Genomic DNA, 21,462 nt, shown 5'->3' on the forward strand with positions numbered 1-21,462 from the left:
AAAAAAACTATATTTTTAATGGCAGCCCTTGGGAAGGTTCTGTCAACAATGTCAACTTCACGTGTCAATTTGACACCGATAATCATTTTGTTTGACAAATGTAGCACAAATTGAAAATATTTCTGAACCGGCGATTTCACTATATATATTCTTGAATTATTCGTTTCAGAGGACAGTGTACATTACTCGTCTTGATCGAAGTGTCCAAAGCAGTTGTAATGTAGTTTGTTTACATCACACGAGTTTTGATATTGCACAATAGTAGGGTTCGTTACATGGGCACCAGCGGAGCCTCCGTTGTACAAAGATGCCTGCACACTCCGAAGATGACGAAGATAAGCCCTGCAGGGCGTGTTCTGACTTCAAGACTTGGGCTAAAAGTCAGAATAAAGTGACTTTCACATCTCCTACAAAACAGGTGAGGTTATGTTTCGTAATTGTAGATAGAAGTTTCTAGTTGTTCCTGTAACCTCGTCTCAACTTGAATGTTGGTTAAGAGGAGAATCCCCACAGTATTGCAAATCTGATCCCTTTTTCTGCCAGATATAGTTTCCATGGCAATCAAAGAATGATGCAACAGCTGATTGTCACAATAAATTCTATTTGGATAAAGCTTGACATAATTCTAAATCGGTTTGGTTAAAAAAGTTTCAATTGCTAATATATGAATTACCTAAAGTAATATATTAAATGGACAATTCTATACCAGTCAACAGCTTATTTGTATTAACTTTTTTTAATATGTTTTACATTAGCCTAAACCACGGCCAAAGGACTGTCCTTTAGACAAGGATGAAATCGGCACATCAACATGGGCATTCCTACACTCTATGGCATCGTACTACCCTAAGAAACCAACGAAAAAGCAATCCGAAGATATGGCGAGATTCTTCAATATCTTTGCACAGTTCTACCCGTGTGAACCATGTGCTCTTGACTTCCAAGCTGAGTATGTATTGCTGAACAATAACTTGTGAATTTACCTCCCCTTCAGATGATCTTATTAACCTGTTTTATATTTTGCAGCATTAAGCAACACCCACCAAGAACAGAGAACCAAGACACACTAGCAAAATGGCTGTGTGAGCGTCACAATACTGTAAACATTAAGCTTGGCAAGCCTGTGTTTGATTGCACAAGGGTACATGAGAGATGGAGAGACGGCTGGGTTGATGGCTCTTGTGATTAACAACATGTCTTCACAGAACAAATGTTGAATATTGAGCATTGAGAGTTTCTTTACTCTTGACATCATTGATGTTTTTTTGTTGGGTCCCAGATATGTGATATTAAAGTTTAATATATTTATTTTAACTTTGTAAAAGATTTACAACTATAGACCCTTTGAGAAATGCTTTGTTGCATATTACTGAGCTTGTAATTGACATACTACTAATTCCACATTTGTCTGTGAACTTGAGAAAGCCTAGTATAATAGAGAGTTGTAAGTAATATTAGTTCAGTGTTTTAGTCACTATGTGATCACCTCAAGCATTTTATTGTAGTATTAAAGAAACTTGTGATTTTCATTAGACATTGCAGTTCAAATGAGTTTTGTACAATTGTATATGTGTGTCAAAGTGTACCTATTGTTGTTACTATTTGTTAACATTAATAAAATATGACACTCTATTGAGCATGTGAAGAGTATTATTTACGAAACTCCAAAGCTACAACTAAGAATTAATGTAACTGGTTACATAATGTCCCATATTCAATCAAAGACGGCATATCTTATCATGAGCTTGCATTTCTTGTAATCTAATCTGAGTAAACAAGGTGGTTTGGTAAATTTAATAGGGACCAAGTAACACTTATCAATGGATCCTACATGTAGCATAGTCAAATCATGGTAAAAAAAATAAAACTCATCATGATGATTAAAAAATGCCATTTTGTGATGAAACTACATAGCATCATACATTTGCCAAATGAGTCGGCTCTAGAGTAGTATCCAAAATTCGTATCGTATTATTGCTTTAGTTACGATTAGGTACATGACTTAAACTACAGAAAAATGATTAAAAATTGTTTATTGTAAAAAGACAGAGTAAGTTATAATCAGTTCACATTTCTACAATAATTTTGTAACACTAAAAGATTCACCAACATACAGACAATGGTTATCGTAAGCTTACAACTAAAGACGTCCATAATTTAACATTACCCTCTGTTGGGTTGGGTAAGTCTGTAGTTTGCGACATCACTGACACTGAGTGTCTTCAGAACAAGTTGGCAAGGTTTCGCTGACACTAGTCGGAGCGTGATGTCTGTCCTACGACTATTTGGGTTGCTCTCATAAGAATTCCATTTCCCGTTCAATGCCAACGAACTTGAGCTGCTCGGTCGGTCCATATCTGAAAACATAAGGCGTATTTAAGTTGCAAATTCTTAAGTCTTTCCTTGCAGAATTTAAAGATATGACGAAAATACAGATTTTTGTACTGAAATCCTTATTTGCAATTCATCTCCATGTGAATCATGGTAAACAAGAAGATGATGCAATAAATAGTATTTATATTAAGTATACAAGAATACATTTTGCATAACTATTACAAATATCTAGGGCCGGATCCAGCCCTCATGAGATTGTGGGCTCATCCGGCCGATTTGATTGAAAATTCAGATACACAAGGGAGCACATAGGGAGAGTACACATGCATAGTACATAAGAGAATTTAGAAGTGGAATTCATGAGGGAGTACATTAGAAAGTCTATATTGGGATTATTATATACAAAGAAGAAATATGTATGATGTCATAACTAAATTAGGGTTTGGACATGACCACAGTGCCCATTATAGTAGTTCCTACTGCAAATACGAGATAAGCAACTCGCTTGTCTGATTTATATTATCTTTAGCACAGTATACCTGTAATCAAAGAACAGTTCCTCCCCGGGCTGTATGGCTCGCTTGGCGAAGATGCCGATGCGGTGGTCGCCGTTCACCATCATCACCTTCGCGTAGCAGTTCGGGTTGATGGAGTGGTTCGCGAAACGGATCTTGTTGCCTTTGCGAGTCGCGTCTACTACGAAATCTGAGGGACAGGAGAGAAAGAAGTATAAACGTTTTATCTGTCAGTATATTATCAATACTCAGGAATTACCTTATACACTTCTGGACACATCTATTGGCCCACCTTGTATTTTCATTTTCTTTTGGTCCTAGCCAAAATTTTATATAAGGTCGAGCAAAAAGTTATTATGCAGTTTTGAACCTGGCACATTCACAATTTCATTCAATAGTGTTTTTTTGAATTTCGAACACAGAATTTAAAGAAAAAAAAGACAATTTGGAACCTGTTTGTTGATATCAAACAATCTAATACTAAGAAAACTTGGTTTTATTGGTTTACTTGGATTTAATTCTTGAAAAAGTGATTGATATCTTTGGTTTTGCAACAAACATTACTTATTCTTAACTTTAGACGAGGTTCTATCAATAATCTATGGATACTTCACCTGAAGTCGCCGCCCAAACTGTGGCACTTATTCAGGCCGGACACAGCCAAAGAAACGTGAGTGCTCAACTTAATTAAAGTCGATCTGCGGTCTGAAATGTTTATCGGAGGTACCTAGAGACTGGCGGCTTTGTTCGTCGCCAAGAAAGGCCACGATCTCGGGTCACAACTGAAAGGCAGGATCGATTCATCGTGACGACTAGCTTGAGAAATCGTCACCTTACCTCCATTGAGATACAAAACCAACGTCGCGACTTCCACGGAGTATCTGTGAGCGCTCGAACTGTTCGGAGAAGGTTGAAAGAACGCGAAATGGTAGCACACAAGCCAGCTAATGGGCCCAAACTAACGCGAGCCCACCGAACAGCGCGCCTTCATTTCGCACGCAGTCATTCAAATTGGACACAGCAAGATTGGAGCCGTGTAGTCTTTTCTGATGAGTCTAAAATTGTGTTACATGGCAATGATGGAAGGAAGAAGGTCTACCGACGTAAGCAAGAGCGTTTCGCACAATGCTGCTTTGAAGAGAGGGTTGCTTATGGCGGTGGCTCATGGACTGTCTGGGGCGGTATATCCGCGAGCGGCAAAACTCAACTTGAGGTTGTTACAGGACCACGGCTGCCAACATTAAATGCTGAAAGGTACATTCGTGAGTACTTAGAACCTCACGTGATACCATACGCGGACTATGTGGGCCCAAATTTCCTTTTTATGCATGATAATGCAAGAGCTCATGCGGCCGGCATCGTCAAGGAATATCTTCGGGATGTGAATATCACAGTTATGGACTGGCCAGCCAGAAGCCCAGACATGTACCCCATTGAGCACATGTGGGACGAGCTAAAAAGACGTGTTAGAATTCGTCAGCCAGGTGCCCAGACGACGCAGGAGTTAAAAACTGCCATAGAAGAGGAATGGGAGATGATCCCTCAAAATTTCATAGAGCGGTTGATAAACTCTATGCCTAATCGTATGAAAGCTGTGGTAGACGCCCATGGAGGCAACACGCGTTATTAAATTAAACTTTTATTTGATAAAACATGTTTTTTATTAAAAAAATCAATTGCCAATTGCAAATTTAACAAGGCGCATATCCTACTTGTTAGGCGTAGCTCCATGTCGTATGGTATTCTGAATTCAAATTTAAAACAATACGATCGAAAAAGAAGGTAAAATATATCAGGTTTAAAACTGCATCAACAGTTTTTGTTCAATCTAGCAATCATATTTCAGTAGGGGCCATCGAAACCTAAACTCTAAGGTGGGCCAATAGATGTGTCCAGAAGTGTATATTGTAAACATTGCTTTCGTTGCTGTAGTGCAAAATTGTTTTTATTAAATAGGATGCTAAGCTAATTGCTAATTGAATAACTCAAAATACATTGTGCTATGGCTAACTTAAATCGTTAAGGCTTAGATAGAGTAGTAATGACTGAAGTTTTAACAAACCAAATTATTTGAAAATAGGAGATAAATATTTTTCTATCTCTACCTATGTTTGTTTGCTAACAAAAAGTCACGAGAAAGTTAAACAATTTGACAAATAAACATACCATTATTAAGATTGAAGAGGAAGGAGCACATGTACTTGTCGTAGACCTTCCCGCGTCTATCCGCCTCGTCCTGCGAGATGATCTCGCCGCAGTACTCGGAGATGAACTCGTTCTTGTGCGCCGCGTCCTTCAGGAAGATGCCCCAGCCCGCCACGTCGCTTGGCGCCAGCAGTAGGTGCTTGTGTAGACCTCTGGGGATTGGAAATAGATTTATTGAATTAATAATCTAGTTATTATCATTTGCCTAGCCTATCTCTAGTTATGTTGGGGTTGGCTTCCAGTTTGCTATATGGAGTGTTTGTCTATTTGATCTTCACAATTTAGTTACTTGGGCATTTTTCAGACATAGTGGATAAATGGATTAGCGGAGGTGTTATAATAGAAAATTTATTAAGAAAGCAGTGTGTTAAAATATGGGTGGGTGAGTGGGGGATGAAGAAAGACACCATTTTCGGTCCTATACGTTTTCTTTGGGGTCGACCATTTTTTGTAATACCAAAAATCGTTGACAGATAACCTGTCTTAAATAATTCGAAGACCTTGTTAGTTCAAATGTAACTGATCGTTTTGGTCATACACACCATACTTATTTAATTTAGTATAAGGCTCCTGACCTACCTGAATTCTTGCATCTCTGCCAGTCTACCTTACTCTTTGAGTCGTGGCGACTGTGAATGATGTTCAAATGATAGGCAACCTTCTCGCGAGTCCTGAGATCCGGCGCAGCGCACGTACGTACCTCTGCACGGACACGTTCTTGCAGTAGACGGGCGGCGCGGGCAGCACCGAGCGCACGTACGTACCTCTGCACGGACACGTTCTTGCAGTAGACGGGCGGCGCGGGCAGCACCGAGCGCACGTACGTACCTCTGCACGGACACGTTCTTGCAGTAGACGGGCGGCGCGGGCAGCACCGAGCGCACGTACGTACCTCTGCACGGACACGTTCTTGCAGTAGACGGGCGGCGCGGGCAGGTGCGGCGAGTCGGCGCCGCACGCCGTGCACAGGTCGGGGTCGCACTCGCGCACGCCGAGGTAGCACGGGCACTGCTTCGTGTTGCACTGCGCCTTGCAGCGACAGCCAGGGAAACGATTCTGACCTGAAACAATTAAGATTACATTGTGGATGCGTCCAAACCGTTACACGATAGCACGCATCCAATACGCCAGGGCACGGAGGGCCACGACGACCGACGCGAGTGACGAAGCCGGCCGACGACCAGTTCGTTATCGAGCAGCGCGCCACACAAACGTGTACACGAATAATTTTCGCAGCCGCCTAAACCGCCCTTGTAACACTGTGCCATTTTATTTCAATACTCAACACATTGTAATAGCGTCCAAGACCAATTTCAACCACAACAACTAATCTCATAAAAGGTAATCAACCAGCTACACAAGACATACAAAGTGCACCATCATTTACACAAACACAGACACACTTGCTATAACTTCATTCTCATAATCCAACAGGATAGCAATCTGACACAACCGGCGAGAAATCAAAATTACATTGTATATGATATGTGTACAACAAAATTTTCAAATGGCTACCAATTTCAATTTGCATATCTACCTTCACACAAAAAGCCTAAAAATCTTAAAACATATGTTTATTTGCAAAAAAATGCAATGTCATTAACATTCGTCAATTTTCATAACTATAAGGGTAAATCAGTAGAAGGTTAATCATGAATAACACGTTAAACTTACAATCGCTGCTGCACTGACAGAACTTCTCGCAGAAGTTCTGCGACTGCAGGCACGGACACATGTTGTCGCACGGCTGGTTCGGGTGGTCGCACGGCGTGTAGTTGTAACTAAACAAACATATATCTAATTAATAAATGCAGAAGAAATCATCAATTATCATAATTGTGGTCCACTTTGGAAACATAAAGTGTGGTGAGGCACAATTAGTGTAAAAGATTAACAGGATAATACAAGTTAAAAAAACACGTTTCATAAATACATACACTTAAAAATCATTACAAGACTTTTCTAACAAGCCTAAATACAGTTATAATACGATTTTCCATCATGAATTCCAGTTCATATCTTCCGGCTTCATCATCAGATCAGTTTGACAAAACCATATTATCGAAGCGTCATCAGAACTACATACAGCTGCTAATTTTCATAACTCCACCATCCTTGGAATATAGTAATATAGTAAAATGCAGTTACCTACTTTTGATTAACTTACATATTTATTTTTTTCATTGAGGAAAACCTAATAAAAGCACGTTAAAAATAGCAAACTATGTTCGATTGGTATATTTATTCTTTTGTAACTTTCGTTGACCCAAATTAAATTGAGGTAAGTACAGAAAGATTTTGAATATTTTCCTACATATTATCAAGAATCAAAAAAAATCTCGATGGCCTCGACCGAGTTTCACAACGGGTGGGCCTGAAAATGAACATGGACAAGACGAAAATTATGTCAAATGTCCATGTTCAGCCCACCCCAGTCTCTGTTGGCAGCTCGGTACTCGAAGTTGTTGACTCATACAAGCTGTTGATTTGCATCCGTGCCATATTCAAGGACGTAATTATGCCAATGATTCTCGACCCAAATCAACAAAAAAATTGGTACGTAGTTTTTTTTTTTTTATTCGGAATTCCGTCAATGTCATCTAGCCGTATTTAAACTTGGCGCGTGTGTTACTGGCCCTAAAAACCGTGCTGCGCCCTCACAAAAACGCAAACACAAAGCATACGCAATGATTATTCATAAAATTGGATTACTTCTGAAATACTACGACATTACAATGACAAAAAAAGCAGTGCGTAGCGTATTTTATGTCCTCCTCCTGAAGTATGGCACAAATGCAAATGAACACCTTGTATATTAATATTTACCTAGGACAAGTAGTCCAATTAGGCAGGTCCAACTACGAGAAAGATGTCAACCGCCGAATCCAACTCGGCGGAGCAGCGTTCGGGAAATTACGCAATGTCTTTTCGTCCGACATACCTCAGTGCCTCAAGACGAAAGTCTACAACCAATGTGTGTTACCAGTGATGATTTATGGCACCGAAACCTCTCACTATCGGCCTCATCTCAAACTCAACGAGCTATGGAGAGGGTTATGCTCGGTGTTTCTCTACGTGATCGAATCCGAAATGAGGAGATCCGTAGACGAACTAAAGTCACCGATATAGCCCACCGGATTAGCAAGTTGAAGTGGCAATGGGCAGCCCATATTGCTCGCAGAGCGGATGGCCGATAGGGTCGAAAAGTGCTGGAGGACGTCCACCAAGGTGGACAGACGACCTTATAAAGGTCGCCGGAAGACGCTGGATGCAGGTCGCCTCCAACAGGTATCTGTGGAGATCTAAGGGGGAGGCCTATGTTCAGCAGTGGACGTCCTATGGCTGAGATGATGATGATCTTTACTCACACATGATGCGAGGCGGAGTCCTTCTTGAGCTGTATCTTGCGGCAGTGCACGGACCAGAGGCGATGCTTCTTCTTCTTCTTGCGCGGCGGCGTCAGCTCGGCCGCCGGGCCCAGCTCCTCCACGCCCGTGCGGATCCAGTAGTTATACACCTGGGTATTAACAGATGGATTATCATCCGCCTAGCCGATTCCTAACTGGTTTGGAGTATCAGTGTTTACTGCCCGGATCAGTTACCAGAGCAATATGGCACCATTTGCTTGATAAAATTGGTATCAAACTCAAAATATTTTTTTTACGTCTGAGAATAAAATTTTTACTAGTCAGAAAAAAGACAACTTAATGCTGAAACTGAAGTGTATTATAGGCTAAATTACAGTCATGTGGTAGTTAAATAAATTAACTAAAAATCAAACGACATATTATCCTGTCAACCATAGTAGCTATATAGTACACAAAACAACAAAATCAGAATAATTGAAACGAGTATATACCTGTTGGCAGGTCTTGGACAGCATGACCTGAGCGATGGCGCAGTAATTAGCGGGGAACACCTTGTGCAGAGCCCTAAACAGCGACTGGTCAGACCCCGTCCACTCCGACTCGATATCGCCTACTGACAGACCTGCACACATAAAACAATAATGATTTAGTTTTGTTTAGCATTGCATTGGCAAACGTGAAGTTAGTTTGCTGAAGCATTCTGCTGTGAAATTAATTAATAGTAACAATAATTAATGTCTGCTGGTAAAATGGAGTCTGAGCATGTGAACATTGAACGTTCTGTAGTAACTTACTAATGCAAACAAACGGTCGTGCATCTGAGTATGTAAGAGCTTGTAAATATGTGATAATTACCTAATGCGTTGTAAGCGGGTTCCGCAGAACTCTCGCCTGCTTGCTTCAAGTGACCGTTGGAACTCCAGTTGCTGTTGCTTGAGTTACTATTGCTGCCTAAAATCATGATAAGGAGTTAATGGAAAGATCATATAAACAAGAAAATTAAAAACCTATTTACATAATCTTAACATTGGTCTTCAGTCACAAGCAAGCTCAAACCTTCTTGGAAGATGTCATTGTATAAAAGCTTCTTGGACTCTTTTATTCTTCTTAAAAGAGAATGTGTCAATCAATGTCTAATTCTGTCAATGTCATATATTACAAAGAATGAAAGAAAAGTTTATTTACACCCATTTGTATAATAAATAATTTAATACCAATATTACCGCTGTTTCATCGCGTGTACGATGATCAAGTATTGGTTTGCAAATATATAGATTCAATAACGGTTGTCGAGTAAAAAAATTGGAAAGTTTGATGTAAATAGAAACTCTTATATCCTAGTGCTTGAAATGAAATAAAATTACTTATTAAACAAATGAGAAAGTAATTAATACTAATTTCCAGGTACAATTCACAAAAATAGAAAGCCAAAAATTGTATATTCTAAAATAGTAACACAGTTTCATAAACCGACTTCTCTGGTGAATTTTATGGGTGCAATATTTAGTGTGAAAAGTGAGTTTCGCGTTTAAAAAAAAACACAGTTTGCAAAAGTTACGGACAAAGAAGAAGTGTGTACACAGGGTGTATAAATTGAGAAATTATTCGGGTTAAGTAAAGAAGTGTAGTTGTATTAAATGCGAAGATGTGCGTACCCTTGTGGAAGCGGTTGCTGTCGTTGCTATCCTCGGAGGAGGCGTCGTTGGGCGAGTCGAGCGCGGCGCCCGCCAGCGCCTCGCGCGCCAGCTTCTCGCGCATTCCGTCCTCGCATCATATCGGGTAAAGTCAGTACACCACAACGCCCTATTACTTATATATTCTATTTACTAGTCTTCTAAAACCCACAAAGCAATTTCGGCCCAACTCGGGAATCGAGCCCGAGACCTCGTGCTCAGCGGCCGCACTTGCGACAGCAAGACCAACGAGGCAGTTACGAGGTTTACCAACTAAGATCATACATCATCATCATCATCTTCCGAACCTTTTCCCAACTATGTTGGGGTTAGCTTCCTGTCTAACCGGATGCAGCTGAGTACCAGTATTTTACAAGAAACGATTGCCTATCTGACCTCCTCAACCCAATTACCCAGTAAGTAAGATTCATACATTTATAATCATCATCAGCCTTTTTATCGTCACACTGCTGGCCACAGGCCTCCTCTCGCACAGAGAAAGATCGGGCGTTACCACCTTTATCACCACCTTTGCTCAATGCCGGTTTCAGCTGGTGTCCAGGTTTTCTCGAGAAATCCTTTCAGAAATAGATAATTTCGGAGAAGCTAGTGGAAATCGATTTTGATAAAACTTAGCAGTGATTCCCTCGAAATGCGGATGGAGGCTAGTCATTAAATAATAATGATATATATTTCTTTTTTTTCCAGAAAAAGAAATCAAAACGTGAACACTACCACTGTGTGTGCAGCTCCAAGATATTGGATTTTCGCGTACATCTGATAGCTATTTTACTATAACTTGATAATTATAATTTGTTAAAAATCACATATTTTTAAAATGATTTATTGTAATTTTTTATAATTGATTTGAAATTATAGCTCTGTTAAAGCATTTTTCTCTTTTTATTGTACTTAGAACCAGAGAAACAGGAGAGCCCTAATCCTAAAATAAGTGGTTTTCCACACTATGTCTTCTTAATGACAAACAGAGATTTTAGTAACACTTTTGCCCAAACCCGTATTTTTTTCATAGCTGTAGTTGGACCCGATAGTTTCTTAATACTTAATACTATCTTGAACCAGCCACGTCGAACCAGTTACATCCACGTCCTATTGAAACTACCCTACGCACTCAGGCAAATATGAACGTAATAGTAGCCTACTATGATAAATAAGCTATGTAGACTGAACAATTTTTCATATCAGTCCTGTTGATCCTAAAATGTGTGTGTTTGACTAAACAAACTTTTCAACTTTATTATTTAAAAAGATTACTCATACTATAATAGCTATATCAAAATTATCATCATTGTATAACAAATATTTCACTTACAAGCATCATATAGCAGCTAGGCCCGCAGGGTTCGGAGAAGGCCTTTAGGTCAGGCCCCTTGCGCTTTGTCAGGTTGGGCCCCGGGTGACACGCCTGCAGACCTGAATACATTATATTTATATTAGAAATATGTTATGTTGGGCTTACATCTAGTGAATGATTTAAGCCCAAGTTTAACAACAACTTAGCTGTAAGTTTTCTTAATACAACTGTTTACTATGAAATATTCAAATTAAACAGATGTTTACCATCAACAAAAATTACGTTTATGTTATCACTGAACTTGAGCCTGAATTAATTTTGTCTTTGATGTGGCAATAAAAGATTTGATGATATTAAATTATATGAGAAGTGATAACAATGATATAAGATTTAAAAATTACAGCTCGATAAATGAAACTTTATGATTCTAAAAGACGAAACATTGGACTTTTTGAAATTTTCTTTTCTTTGCTATAAGCATAAGGGTATTTTTTGAGTAATAAGGGTGTAAAAGTGTGTAATATCTATTACTTACATAAATGAATAACATAATATGAATGATACATGAGCAAATTAAAATATAACAATAGAACAATTAAAAGGTATGTATAATACTTGACTGTGTATTTATAATGAAAAGTTTACAGTGTTTAAGGACATCAAGTGAAAGGGAAATGATAATTAATTGATAGTAAAAATGGTGCAAAATAATGTCAGGGCAATGGTTTTATACTAGAGACGTATTATTCAACACTCAAACTAATTAACAACTTGCTTTATTCAATTTGATACTATCATTAAGTTCCTAATCCTTTCAGCCATTTTATTTTGTAAAGATCCTGGCAACATCTAGTTGTCATAGACACAGAAAAAGTTCAGAAGGATACATCTCTAGTCTTTGGTTTTTGGATATTTTTCTTTCACAGTGTTGGAATTTAGAACAATAGCATAAATCATAATAATATTGATGGTAATGTTTGTCTGTACGGCCTTACCTGCCGTTTGACTTCCTGCCGGCAAACAGAACAACAAATATAGTCAGCCCTAGGACATTTTGCTAACTTATACTTAATATATTGTACTTATATAATTATTTAATACTAAAATTTACTTTATACAACTTTATCTTTAGTGGGGAAGTTTAAATTATTAACTTTCTTTGCTTTGACTTTTTTTCCTTTTAAATATCGCGAATGCAACAATAACCAATTGGCCTAAATATAGTCAAAAAATAACGTTGTATAGGTAACTAACCAATTGAGCAATTGATAGAAGATTTAACTCATAAATACAATACTTACTATAAAAAACACAGTAAAATATTTTGATAAGGCATAAAATACTTGAGTAGTAGTAGTGTTCCAAACATTCTATCTAGCCTTGTTTTACAATTTTTATTCACCAAAAAGTTTACACCTAACAACTACCAAAACATCTGGCAATAAAATCTTCAACAAAAAAAAAACTACCTGCCTATCTATGGTGGAACCACGGAGTAAAGAAACATGAGCGGAGATGCCATAATGCACGTAGGTCAAATGCGTACGGTACGGCCAAAACGGTTAATTACGAGTGAACTAACAAGGCGTTTAAGACATCCGGTAACAACTTTCGGTATCACAAAAAATGAAGAATGCCAAGGCGTGTTAGGGCGGAAACAACATTATTCGTCCAACGAAGAACCCCATTTTAACGACGCTACTTAAGAGATATTCTGTTATGACATCTCCGCTCATCTTTCCTACCTCATACCTACATGGAACACATTCAAATATTCAAACAGAGAACTTACGGTGCAAGAAACAGTCGTACTTGAAGCAGCGGCGACAGAACAGCGTGTGGAACGAGTGCATGGTCTGCTCCCGCGAGACCGACTCCGCGAGCGGACCGTCGATGTTCGGAGTGCACTCCGGCGGGAGGGCGTTTGGATCGCTGCGAGATGTTAGTTCTATGTATCTGGCGACATCAAAATATACTGTTAATATCGGTACAGTGTACAATTCTGAAAATATTTTTTTAAACAAAATGGTATGGGTTACACTCCATATCGTCAAACGGGAATACCATAGAAACTATGGATGGATTGTGTGGCTGAAAATGATGTAAGATGCTAGCAGATAGAAGAATATGGAATAAAAAAACATGCTGCACTGAACCAGAACGCAGGAGACTAATTAAGCTTTTTTTAAAACAAAAAAGAATACTATTGAAACCTCGAAATCACTAAAATAATATGCTTTATTTCAGTTTCAAATCAAGTGATTGTTAAAATACTTATTTATCATGAACTTACTTTTCTCTCAACTCTTGTGCAGTGCCCTTATCAGGGAATTGAATACTGATAGCTTGGAATATCGTAAATATGGGAAACTGCTTATCGTTGATAACCTTCTTGTCGCCTTCTTTAACCACTTCTTTATCCTTATCCTTGCTCGAATCCTTCTGAAAATCAGAAGAATATTATTTAAAATACACAAGACTACGACGTTTATTGCGAGGCAAGTTTCTGACCTGCCAGTAATTTTCACGCAGATTTTTTTATTAGCAATTTGAAAGCAAAGTCTCACCTCTACCTCCTTTTCCTCCTTAGAGTTCCGAGTTTCCCGCTCCTTTAGCTCCTCAGATAATTCGTCTTTAGGGAAGGGCATCAATGTGGGTACCTGTTCAGTATACATGTATCAATAAAATATAACTCCTTACTTCTCCTCCTTAAAGTTCCGACTGTCTTCTGATCTCCTTTGCCTCCTCCTTCTTCGTATAAAACGTCCTTAGTGAACCTATTGTTCATTACATGCAATTATGAAGTTTTTGATATTACTTACTGCTTTTTCCTTATCCTCCTTCGAGTTCCGCGCCTCACGATCCTTGCGTTCTTCAGTTTTGTCCTTAGTCGTCAGTACCTGGTCATTATTACACATATCATTAAAACATACATCCTTACTTCTCCGAGTACGAAGATCCTTCCCGCTTCTCGTTATTTTCTTTTCTTTAACTTTTAGAAACTGTTATGAAATAAACCTTATTACTTACTCCTTTCTCCTTATCCTCTTTAGAGTTTCTTGCTTCTCTGTCTTTGCGCTCCGCAGCTTTTTCTTTAGCCTGAAATGTAAATGTGATTGATAAGCAAATTAAGTGAAAGCACCAGATTATGTTTCACCCAGGTCTGTTATTTGAAAGAATAAAATGTAACATAAAAGGCAAGTAGAAGGTCCATGAATCAGTAAAAATCAAATCAGTAAAAGTTGGCCATTCAACTATAAATGAGGAAGGAAAGAGAAATGACTCCTGTCTATTACCGATATTCTAATTTAATTTGGATTCCTGCTTGTATAAGGCTAATGTTAAAATTCTATCTCTAGTAAGCACATCAACAGATGGATAGAAAATTGGGAATGGTGAGGAGTCCTTTCCAATGCAAAAATAGGCAAGATGATTTCTGAAGCTCACCTCTCTCTCCTTCTCCTCCTTAGAGTTCCGAGCCTCCCTGTCTCTGCGCTCCTCTGCAACTTCCTCCTTAGTCTGGAAGGCCATCAGCGCGTGAACTAAGTCCACGAACAGCTGGTCATCTATGAAACCTCCTTCTTTGTCACCTGAACAAACATATAAGAACTTCATTTAAATACTGGACTGTTGAAAACTTTTGTAACAGTACAACATTTTAGTGCAATTTTAGCAACTTTTTGGGTTCAGGTTTCGATGTTTTTATTTTATAATATTATATTAACAAACAGTGTATAACAAAGCTAATGGTGCATGAATATAGTCTACAAAGCACGATAAGCGTGACTGTGTGAGTGCAAAGGCCTATGAGGTGTACAGAAACTGATACTTATAATATTCTCATAAGAATTAAGCTATTTCTTAACTTAAATGAATATTATTTGAATTATGAACCAGAAACATGATTGTGTTTTTTTAAGGGGATTTGTATGGGTCATGTCTGTGGTTCATAGTACTTAAAACTATTTTGTTCTAAATATATTTAAAGCATAGATGTGTGCACCACACACCAATGTGTATTAAGTGGGAGTCTGTGGACTGAGACAGGAAGGTCAAAACAATTAATTCTCAATTTATTCATGTTCATACTAGTCATTAGTAAGTTACCCACAAGATTACAAATTATTATTCAGACTTTTTGATTATTATAGCTGGTATGCTATTGGTATAAAATTTTTGGAAATTAAGTGGCCATATTCTATAATGAGACCCAAGATTAATATAAAAACTTGTTCAAAAAGTAAATGATCTTTCAGTGATTCAGTTAAGCGCCATGCGGTGACTGACCACCTTAATTACGTGATGCTATATGGTTAAAAACAAGATGAACTTGCAACAATGCCATACAAACACAGTCCACAAACAAAAGAGTAATGATGTTAAGCAGATGTACCATGCACTTTCCCGTCGTAGTTCTTTATGAGCTCCTCGATGAATGTACCATCCTGGTCCAGCACCTCATCGCCCATGTACGGGATGTTGTGCAGGACTGTCTCATCTTCCACCATGAAGTTCTTCTGTGTTGGCGCCCAGGTGTACATGGTGGGGATTGGGTTTACAGAGTTTATGATTCTGATTGGGACCTGTTGGGTTGTTACTACGCCTGAGGCTGCAGACAAACAGTTTAGTTATCAGATAAGATGTCATCTATGTAATTAAATAATCTTATAAATTATCTAGTCAAAAATATTATTATTTATTAATTCATGTATTCAAACTACACACTGTGCAGACACTTTTGTAGTTGTGTTCACACAAGTAAGAAAAACTTTGACTATATATTTATTGAAATTAAGATTTAGCCTAAATTCAAATGCACTTTTCAAATCAAACTATAGAACACTAGTACATATATCTCAATAAAAATAAAATAAAAATGTTTATTTACCATCAGTATAAGTGACCTCAGCCCTCTTCATGAGGCTCTCATGATTAGGTACAGGTGCAGCCGGAGGCCAGAATGGCTTCCTTGGCTGCTCAGCTGTTTCCGCGTCATGAGCCTCAACCGCCTCCGACATAATTCTCAAGTTGCGGGCCCATGCTACCTTTACTTCGTCCACGCGTTTGAAACGCTGTAATAATATAAACTCAGTAAAACTATTGTTTAAGGATGCATTTATATTCAGAAGCTACTTTTCAGAGGAGGACAATACTCGGTCAATAATTAACGTGCGCCATATTCGAGATGTTTCGTTAATAAAATTGCATTAAAAAATATCATCGGATAGTTATAAATTCCGCTACGATTGTTATCTATCGTTATGACCAGTTCTTCCAATTGTAAACCGGTGTCCCTAACTAAAAAATAAAAGGCGCGGTAAAATGTTTCTTTGTTTAGTTCGATGAAAGTTACGTTAAACATACCTTTACTTGGCGTAGCCTCATATATTCCGATTTCACACGCTTCTTCCATTCTGCAGAAACCTTAGATTTACTCATGAGCAATAACCGACTTACAAAGCTTCGTCAGATCTTCTAAGTACAATAGTTAGAAAGGCTTCGACAAGTTAAAACAAAAAGAAAGCTTTTCCACCTCCGTCCGACCCAGGGCGCGCCGGTGACATGACAGATTGACAGTTTGACCGGTGACAGTTTTGAACAGTGTTGCCATTTTCCAGTTCTTCACTGACAATTGCAGTACAGTACGCTCAAATATCGAACGGAATCATCTCTTTGATCAAAATACTTCAATGCACATATTATACAGAATTTTACTTTATGACATTTCAATTTGCATATAAATGTAAATACAATAAATTGTTGAAAGGTTCTTTTAACCTACAGACAGACATGTGTTGCTGGGGAGTTTGTTGCGCCACTTCTTCCCAGCATAAAAACACATAGGAAGTGGCGAAGGGTGGGCGTTTTGGGGGCTGTCTTTTGTTTTCTGACGTTCGAAAAGTGCTATTTTATGTTTTTGTGGTACATCAATTCCTTTCTTGAAGTTATCATATTGAGCGCACGGTATTCATAGACAAAACTTTTTATGGATATTCTGTTATGTCTACACTCTACTAATCAATCTATATTGTTTATGGGTTTCAAGTAGCGAATGTGTGGCTGCCATTTTCTATTGAAATAAAATATTTCAGAAACAAGCTAGTTTCAAAAAAGGTGAGCATGTAACAGAGGTATTTCATAGATATTCTTGTATAATTTTGTCAGCTTTAACTATAACGCATGCTTCAGAGGCGGGTTTTCCGCTCCGTCTTCAGGTTACGTAATTTGTTGTTTCACGACATAAAATTATTTATCAACGAAACATGAAAAATGTAATCACTGCACGAGGGTGTCTCTCGAGCGAAGTATATGTAGAGCTGCTGTCTACACCAAAAAGTTGTTCTGTTTGTAGGTGTGTGCGCACCTACAAACTGCCGCAGGTTATGCGAGGGGACTGTGATAAGTATGTCCTCGTATCGCGGCGCGGGCAGCGCGTGGGACGGCGGGCCGCCGGGTGCGGAGGCGGACTACGCGGGCGCGCCGGGCTACGCGCCCGCCGCCCCGCCGCGGCCCATGCCCACCACCGACCCCTGGACCGGGGTCAGCTACAGCCAGTACGGCGCGCCGCCCTACGACTACCAGGCGTACGCGCCCCCCTACGGCTACCCTTACGACTCTAACTTTTACCAGCGCACCGATGGCACCTACTATGGGAAGTACCCAGACAACAGGACCTACCCTCTTCAACACCAAACTCCACACGCCTCGTACGAGATGCCTACCCGACAACGTGATAGAAGTCGTTCAGCTGATAAGTCACCGAGATACCAACGTCGAAGGTCTTACAAAAGCAATTCTAGAAGTGTGTCCCCATATGAGCGAAGAGAGAAAGCTTATTCTAAGAAAAGAGACAGTAGCTACGAAGAGGGTCGTCATTGTAGATCAAGGAGCAAAACGTCGAAACACAAGAAATATTCATCCAGTGATCGATCTAGCTCTCGATCACATTCCTATTCCCAATCACCTCAAAAGAGAGAGAAAAAGAGGAGATCTGTATCATCAAGTTCTTCTACATCTCAAAGGTCTTATAAGAAAAAATCCAACAAGACTCATGCTAACAAAAAATCTACACCTGCAAGAGACAGGAGTTCTTCGGGCTCTTGTGGTAAATCTGGACCTCATAGAACACCTAGTGCTGCCAGATTGAGCAATTCTTCACATGAAGGTGAACATAAAAGTAAGGAAAGTAAATCTCATTCCAAGAAATCTAGAAAAGTTTCAACACCACCACGAAAAGTAAAAAAGGATGTTAAGGCCCATAAGAAAGCTGAAAAGTCATCTCATACACCACCACCAAAAGAACATAAAAAATATAAGGATAAGACTGAAGCAACAGCCAAAAAGTTTAGGGAGAGTTCTTTGACACCACCAAAAACATACAGAAGAATGTTATCGAGTTCAAAATCTCGATCTAGGTCAGGTTCGCGTTCGCCCTCCATGTCGCCTGCGCCGCGACATTCGAAGCGCAGACGTTCAGCGTCGAGGAGTCCACGCCCTTCGAGATCACGCTCCTCCAATTCATCGAGTTCATCTACACCACCACGCCGATCATCCAAATCTAAACGAAAGACGAAGCGAAAGTCTCGCTCTAAAAGTCGATCAAAACGACGTTCGGTTAGCAAAACACGATCGACATCGCGACGCCGGTCGAAGTCGAGGGCGAAAGGCAAGCATTCAGTCAGCCCAGGTGGCTCGAAATCTAGGTCCAGATCCCACAGTTCTAGGTCACGTAGTCGCTCTGGGTCCGATGAACGTCGAGGACAGTTTACTGTGGCAGATAGAAAACGTTTCTGGAAAATGCACAGAAACAGGCAGGAGGAAAAAGAGAAAGAAAAAGAATCCAAAACTCCTCCTAAAGAAGTGAAACCCCCTCCTGGTGCCGTGGAATCAACAACAGTTGATGACATTGAATATGGTGATCCACCTGAAGTGGAAGGTCCTAATTTTGCAGAATTGCTGATCCCTGATCAAGCTATGCAGGCTTCATCCTCAAGGGTGAAGCCTGGTCCTATTCCTATCAAGAATGATGGAAGTTTCTTAGAAATGTTCAAAAAGATGCAGGAGGTGACTAAAAAGGCTGAACCGGAAAAGAAACCTGAAATAAAAAAGCCAACTTTGCCTTTCATTGGGAAAAGGCGCGGTGGAAGGGTCCTTAAAACTGGATTAGTGAAGAAAGCTAAAGCTATTGATGAACAAACTGCAGACAGTGCACCTAAGGATGCATGGTCGCTATATATGCAGGAAGTAAAGAAATATAGAGAGACATCATGTGAAGAGGAGCGGAAAACAAGACCTCTTGTGAAATAATAACATACTTAATAAGAATAGGATTAAGATTTTTATTGTGACCTCTGCAATGTATTTACATATATTAACAATTTTTATTTTCTACTATAAACTGTGTTTATTATATTAGTTTGTTTAGAAGCCAGACTTTATCTTATTTCATTATGAAAAATTACGAATAAAGAATTATGTCAATGACTAGGTTGTTTCGTTACAGCAACATGCCTGAGATGATCAAATCGCCCGCTGACATCAAAACCGCACCTTTCGACCCTCGGTTCCCTAACCAGAACCAGACAAGGTAATGTAAGCTTTCATATTTTGTGTGTTTGTCCTGTCCAAACTACGAGGCGTGATGTGCTACCGACGACTCTTCTACGTAAGTAATAGAGGTCATAATCATATTATTCGTCAACGCCGAGGAATTTATACGATAAAGGGTTATCCACTCTCATGGGTACCGATGCACTACAAATCAATGTGTAAGTAAAGTTTAAAAGAATATATGCTTAGCAATTTTTCCAGGATAAATGTAGCCTATGTGACTGGGATAATCCTACTTATAGTGAAATAAATTTTCAAATCGCCCAGCAATTTCGGAGCCACCCTAAAAAACAAACAAAAAAATATTTTCTAATTATTATAGAGTAATAAAAGTTGATAATAAAAGCTTAAACAAATAATCGCGTATGGATCAACTTGGATTATGGATCAATCTTTTTCAACTAAATCACTTTCGCAGGTACTGCTACGCCAGCTACCTGGACTTCCACCGTTGCCAGAAGGTGCGCGGCCAGAAGTACGAGCCATGCTACTACTTCCAGCGCTGCTTCAAGTCCCTCTGCCCCAATGAATGGGTCGAGAAGTGGGACACCCAACGTGCCGAGGGCACCTTCGCGGGAAGGATCTAAAGTATTCCAAAAATGTCGCCACCGACTTGTTAATTTATGCGAGTTTTATTTTTACTTAGGCCCAATGTGATTTAGGGAATAAATGCGTTAATTCCATTTGCTTGTTTAATTTCTCAACTAGGTACCTATACCTAGTCTACACACGAACGAGAAAACGCTTACCTACAATCACATCAGAACCACACATGCAATAGAAACACTGAATTCCATTATAATATTTTATTATGTCAATTTCAATGTAAATATAAACAATACAATTTCATCTCAAAGTGGTCCCGGGAAGGCACCTCTCTCTCGGAGGTCATCCCAGTGCGAAATCCACTCGTTGGGGCAGATCGTCTCGAAGTATCGCTTGAATATCCTGCAGTCGTCCACTTCACCCAGGAGCCTTTGGCATCTATGGAAGTCGCAGTAATTGTCGTAGCATGCTCTGAAATTAATAATACAGTACACTCTTGGATGCTTTTTCAGTAGTTTCCTAAATTCAAAGATGAAATACTAGGACCTGAAAAAATACAGACTTACTCAAATCACCAGTTTTTAGGGACTTACTTGGTTTGATTTTGATTGGGATATCGTGGGTCGATGCGCTGAGTCCTAAATTCTTGGTCACACATTTTGGGGAATTAGTCAATCAATGTAAATAGTCAAAAAAACGTCCCATACAGTAAGGACATTGAAACAAAAGATTTGACTGTCAATCCACTTGGCTTTTTAGTTTTTCGAACTCGTTTGAATAAAACCTTCGTTGTATGGCGATACTGTCTTCAAGCTATATTCTGTTTCCTTGTCAGCAGAGATACTTATATCCTTATATCCTATGCGCGTTAACATCAACATTCGATGTTATGTTAT

General features: G+C 39.2%; 5 protein-coding genes and 1 long non-coding RNA gene across 9 annotated transcripts; 4 read left to right on the top strand and 2 right to left on the bottom strand.

Moving 5' to 3' along the window:
- Positions 1–70: 70 nt before the first annotated feature.
- Positions 71–1,639, top strand: LOC124634862 (FAD-linked sulfhydryl oxidase ALR). Its single transcript, XM_047170523.1, has 3 exons — positions 71–418; positions 756–949; positions 1,027–1,639. Exons 1-3 carry the CDS (start codon positions 308–310, stop codon positions 1,187–1,189), a joined length of 468 nt encoding a protein of 155 aa, XP_047026479.1. The 5' UTR covers positions 71–307; the 3' UTR covers positions 1,190–1,639.
- Positions 1,640–2,016: 377 nt separating this feature from the next.
- On the bottom strand, positions 2,017–16,977 carry LOC124634857 (histone-lysine N-methyltransferase E(z)). 4 transcript variants are annotated; one of them, XM_047170515.1, is made up of 19 exons: positions 16,775–16,977; positions 16,299–16,482; positions 15,804–16,019; positions 14,858–15,000; positions 14,441–14,509; positions 14,233–14,310; positions 13,978–14,070; positions 13,704–13,849; positions 13,203–13,366; positions 11,429–11,529; positions 10,078–10,186; positions 9,278–9,373; positions 8,914–9,044; positions 8,423–8,571; positions 6,729–6,835; positions 5,947–6,115; positions 5,016–5,206; positions 2,874–3,039; positions 2,017–2,357 (listed from the first exon to the last, which is right to left on the bottom strand). In XM_047170515.1, the coding sequence occupies exons 1-19, from the start codon at positions 16,847–16,849 to the stop codon at positions 2,297–2,299; spliced, it is 2,448 nt and encodes an 815-aa protein (XP_047026471.1). In that variant the 5' UTR covers positions 16,850–16,977; the 3' UTR covers positions 2,017–2,296. The 4 variants fall into 4 exon arrangements, with proteins under 4 accessions (XP_047026471.1, XP_047026470.1, XP_047026472.1 ...); XM_047170514.1 differs by having other exon boundaries at positions 13,704–13,852; XM_047170516.1 differs by lacking the exon at positions 13,978–14,070 and having other exon boundaries at positions 13,704–13,852.
- Positions 6,100–10,893, top strand: LOC124634863. The gene is made up of 3 exons (XR_006984936.1): positions 6,100–6,395; positions 9,827–10,206; positions 10,804–10,893. It is a non-coding gene; the product is annotated as an uncharacterized LOC124634863 (long non-coding RNA).
- Positions 16,978–17,372: 395 nt separating the features above from the next.
- LOC124634855 (cytochrome c oxidase subunit 6B1) lies at positions 17,373–20,703 on the top strand. Its single transcript, XM_047170512.1, has 3 exons — positions 17,373–17,524; positions 19,914–19,997; positions 20,439–20,703. Exons 2-3 carry the CDS (start codon positions 19,918–19,920, stop codon positions 20,605–20,607), a joined length of 249 nt encoding a protein of 82 aa, XP_047026468.1. The 5' UTR covers positions 17,373–17,524; positions 19,914–19,917; the 3' UTR covers positions 20,608–20,703.
- On the top strand, positions 17,535–19,894 carry LOC124634849 (serine/arginine repetitive matrix protein 2). Its single transcript, XM_047170505.1, has one exon. The coding sequence runs from the start codon at positions 17,816–17,818 to the stop codon at positions 19,715–19,717; it is 1,902 nt and encodes a 633-aa protein (XP_047026461.1). The 5' UTR covers positions 17,535–17,815; the 3' UTR covers positions 19,718–19,894.
- A 115-nt stretch (positions 20,704–20,818) lies between the features above and the next one.
- On the bottom strand, positions 20,819–21,460 carry LOC124634856 (cytochrome c oxidase subunit 6B1-like). Its single transcript, XM_047170513.1, has 2 exons — positions 21,160–21,460; positions 20,819–21,037 (listed from the first exon to the last, which is right to left on the bottom strand). The coding sequence occupies exons 1-2, from the start codon at positions 21,222–21,224 to the stop codon at positions 20,872–20,874; spliced, it is 231 nt and encodes a 76-aa protein (XP_047026469.1). The 5' UTR covers positions 21,225–21,460; the 3' UTR covers positions 20,819–20,871.
- Positions 21,461–21,462: the final 2 nt, after the last annotated feature.

This window comes from Helicoverpa zea, chromosome 12, assembly GCF_022581195.2.
Source record: "Helicoverpa zea isolate HzStark_Cry1AcR chromosome 12, ilHelZeax1.1, whole genome shotgun sequence".
Lineage (NCBI taxonomy): Eukaryota > Metazoa > Arthropoda > Insecta > Lepidoptera > Noctuidae > Helicoverpa > Helicoverpa zea.